The 1,951-nt window shown below is 31.7% G+C and overlaps 1 protein-coding gene and 1 pseudogene across 2 annotated transcripts in view; both read left to right on the top strand.

Moving 5' to 3' along the window:
- Nucleotides 1–26, top strand: part of LOC105823922 — a 65,526-nt pseudogene extending 65,500 nt beyond the window's left edge. The window contains exon 2 of the transcript XR_001138173.1: nt 18–26. The product of XR_001138173.1 is annotated as a glutamyl-tRNA(Gln) amidotransferase subunit A, mitochondrial pseudogene (transcript). The remainder of the gene's footprint in view (nt 1–17) is intronic.
- Nucleotides 27–487: 461 nt separating this feature from the next.
- Nucleotides 488–1,951, top strand: part of ERBB4 (erb-b2 receptor tyrosine kinase 4) — a 399,926-nt gene continuing 398,462 nt past the window's right edge. Inside the window, exons 1-2 of the mRNA XM_012661216.1 lie at nt 488–527; nt 1,147–1,237. Coding sequence (XP_012516670.1) covers nt 488–527; nt 1,147–1,237 — 131 coding nt within the window. The remainder of the gene's footprint in view (nt 528–1,146; nt 1,238–1,951) is intronic.

The following is a 1,951-nucleotide window of genomic DNA, read 5'->3' as shown; positions in this document are numbered from 1 at the left end:
TTTTTTTTTCTTTTCAGGATAGTTGAAACTGAAACATTCTTGTAGATCTAGAACAGCCTTTGATGATGAACTCCTATTTTGTGTCATGAAAGATTTCTTAAAAACACCTGTTAATCTCCTTCCACATCTACCGTAGAATAATTTGGATGATGAATTGCTAACTTCCCTACTGCTAATTAAATTTTAATTCGAATGAAATAACTTATGGCATTTCTCATATGTTCATTCCTTTGTCAAATTTCAAATGTGGCTGCATCTCTTCTTGATTTTCTAGGGACCCTTACAATGCAATTGAAGCCATAGACCCAGAGAAACTGAATGTCTTTCGGACAGTCAGAGAGATAACAGGTAATTGTTCAAAATGCAATTGTTGTGCTATGAACTATGTAACTTTGATGTTTTCTTGAAAACATTTATGTATAAGACGAATCAACAACTCATTTTAAAAGCAAATTCTAGTTTATAAAAACTCATGTCATTTTGAACAATGGTGGTCTTATTGGATTCTGTCCACATTTTGAAAGCTTGTGGAATTACAATATAAATAACCTTGAAATTTTGCTGTTAGTGTTTTTGCAAGTGTCAACTGATCTTTGAACCCATGTTTATCTATTTACTTTGTCATAAGAAGTATTATTGAGCACGGGTAACATGTAGTATTTGTTTAGCACGCATATTCTGAGCACCTAATATGTTCAAGGCTGTGTTAGTAGGTGATATGGGCCCATAGATATGAATAAGACATGGATTTACCATCAAAAAATATAAAAATCTAATGAGGAAAGTTAGATATGTATGTTATTGGCTTAGAACACAAGGTAGATACTGACATCGTCACTATACAGATGAAGTGGTTAAGGATTTCAGAAGATTGAACTACATTTTTCTCTTTATCTAGTTAAACTACATCTTTGCATCTATAAGAATAAGTGAAATTGAGTCATTTAAATATATACGATTTTATTGGGTAAGGCACTCAATCTCAGAATAATGAATATGTAATAGAATGCTTCAAAGATAGAAATTTTCACTGCCCTTTTCTTACCACCCTCTTTCAATACATTTTCATCATAGTTCAATAAAAATCAACACTATTACTAAGACAATGATATTCTGATTAATTTTTATTGCCGCTCTCACTTGTAGGTTTCTTGAACATACAATCATGGCCCCCAAATATGACTGACTTCAGTGTTTTTTCTAACCTGGTGACCATTGGTGGAAGAGTACTCTACAGGTAGGTACATATGTTTAAACCTGCAGGTCTCCCAAATTTCAAAAGGAACATCACATATACATTAAGTCAAAACCATCACTCTATTGATTTACTAATTCTGGGGAAATCATGTTTCCATGCTTAATTCCAAAGACAATGAAAATACCCCTATGATGATATAAAGTATTATAGAATACATAGTTTGAGATATATATATACACACACACACACACACACACACACACACATATATATAGTCTACAACTCAAAGTAATGTTCATGTTTTGCAGATATGGAATATATGATGTGAGGTATAAAAATTAAATCTTTCGATCATATGTTATCATAATTAAAAGACAGAGTTGAGTGACTTGGTAATGGCCCAGATGTGTGATATAAATGCTCTTGTACTAGGAGGCTCTGTTTTTGTCTCTGGTGCTGTCATTTGAACTACACATCTTAGGGTTGATGTTTCAGGAATTGGTGCACCACTCTGCATACAGCACTATTTAAAAATGGAACAGAAAAATTCAGGCTGAGAAGAATATTTTTTTAAAATTCTAATGTCAATATTTTTAATTCACATGTTAACAATAAATTACAAGCAACTACTTTTTATTTTAGGTTTCTCTGATTTTATCTCCATAAAGTTCTTATTCATTAACAATTAAAAGTTAATTTACACAACAGGGGTTTTATTTAATGTCTGCTTAAGTTCAAAAGATGTCTAAAATC

The sequence above is a fragment of the Propithecus coquereli genome, unplaced genomic scaffold (genome assembly GCF_000956105.1).
Source record: "Propithecus coquereli isolate 6110/MARCELLA unplaced genomic scaffold, Pcoq_1.0 Scaffold70, whole genome shotgun sequence".
Classification (NCBI taxonomy): domain Eukaryota; kingdom Metazoa; phylum Chordata; class Mammalia; order Primates; family Indriidae; genus Propithecus; species Propithecus coquereli.
Note: the sequence above shows the minus strand (reverse complement) of the source record. Positions and strands in the feature narration are given on the sequence as shown.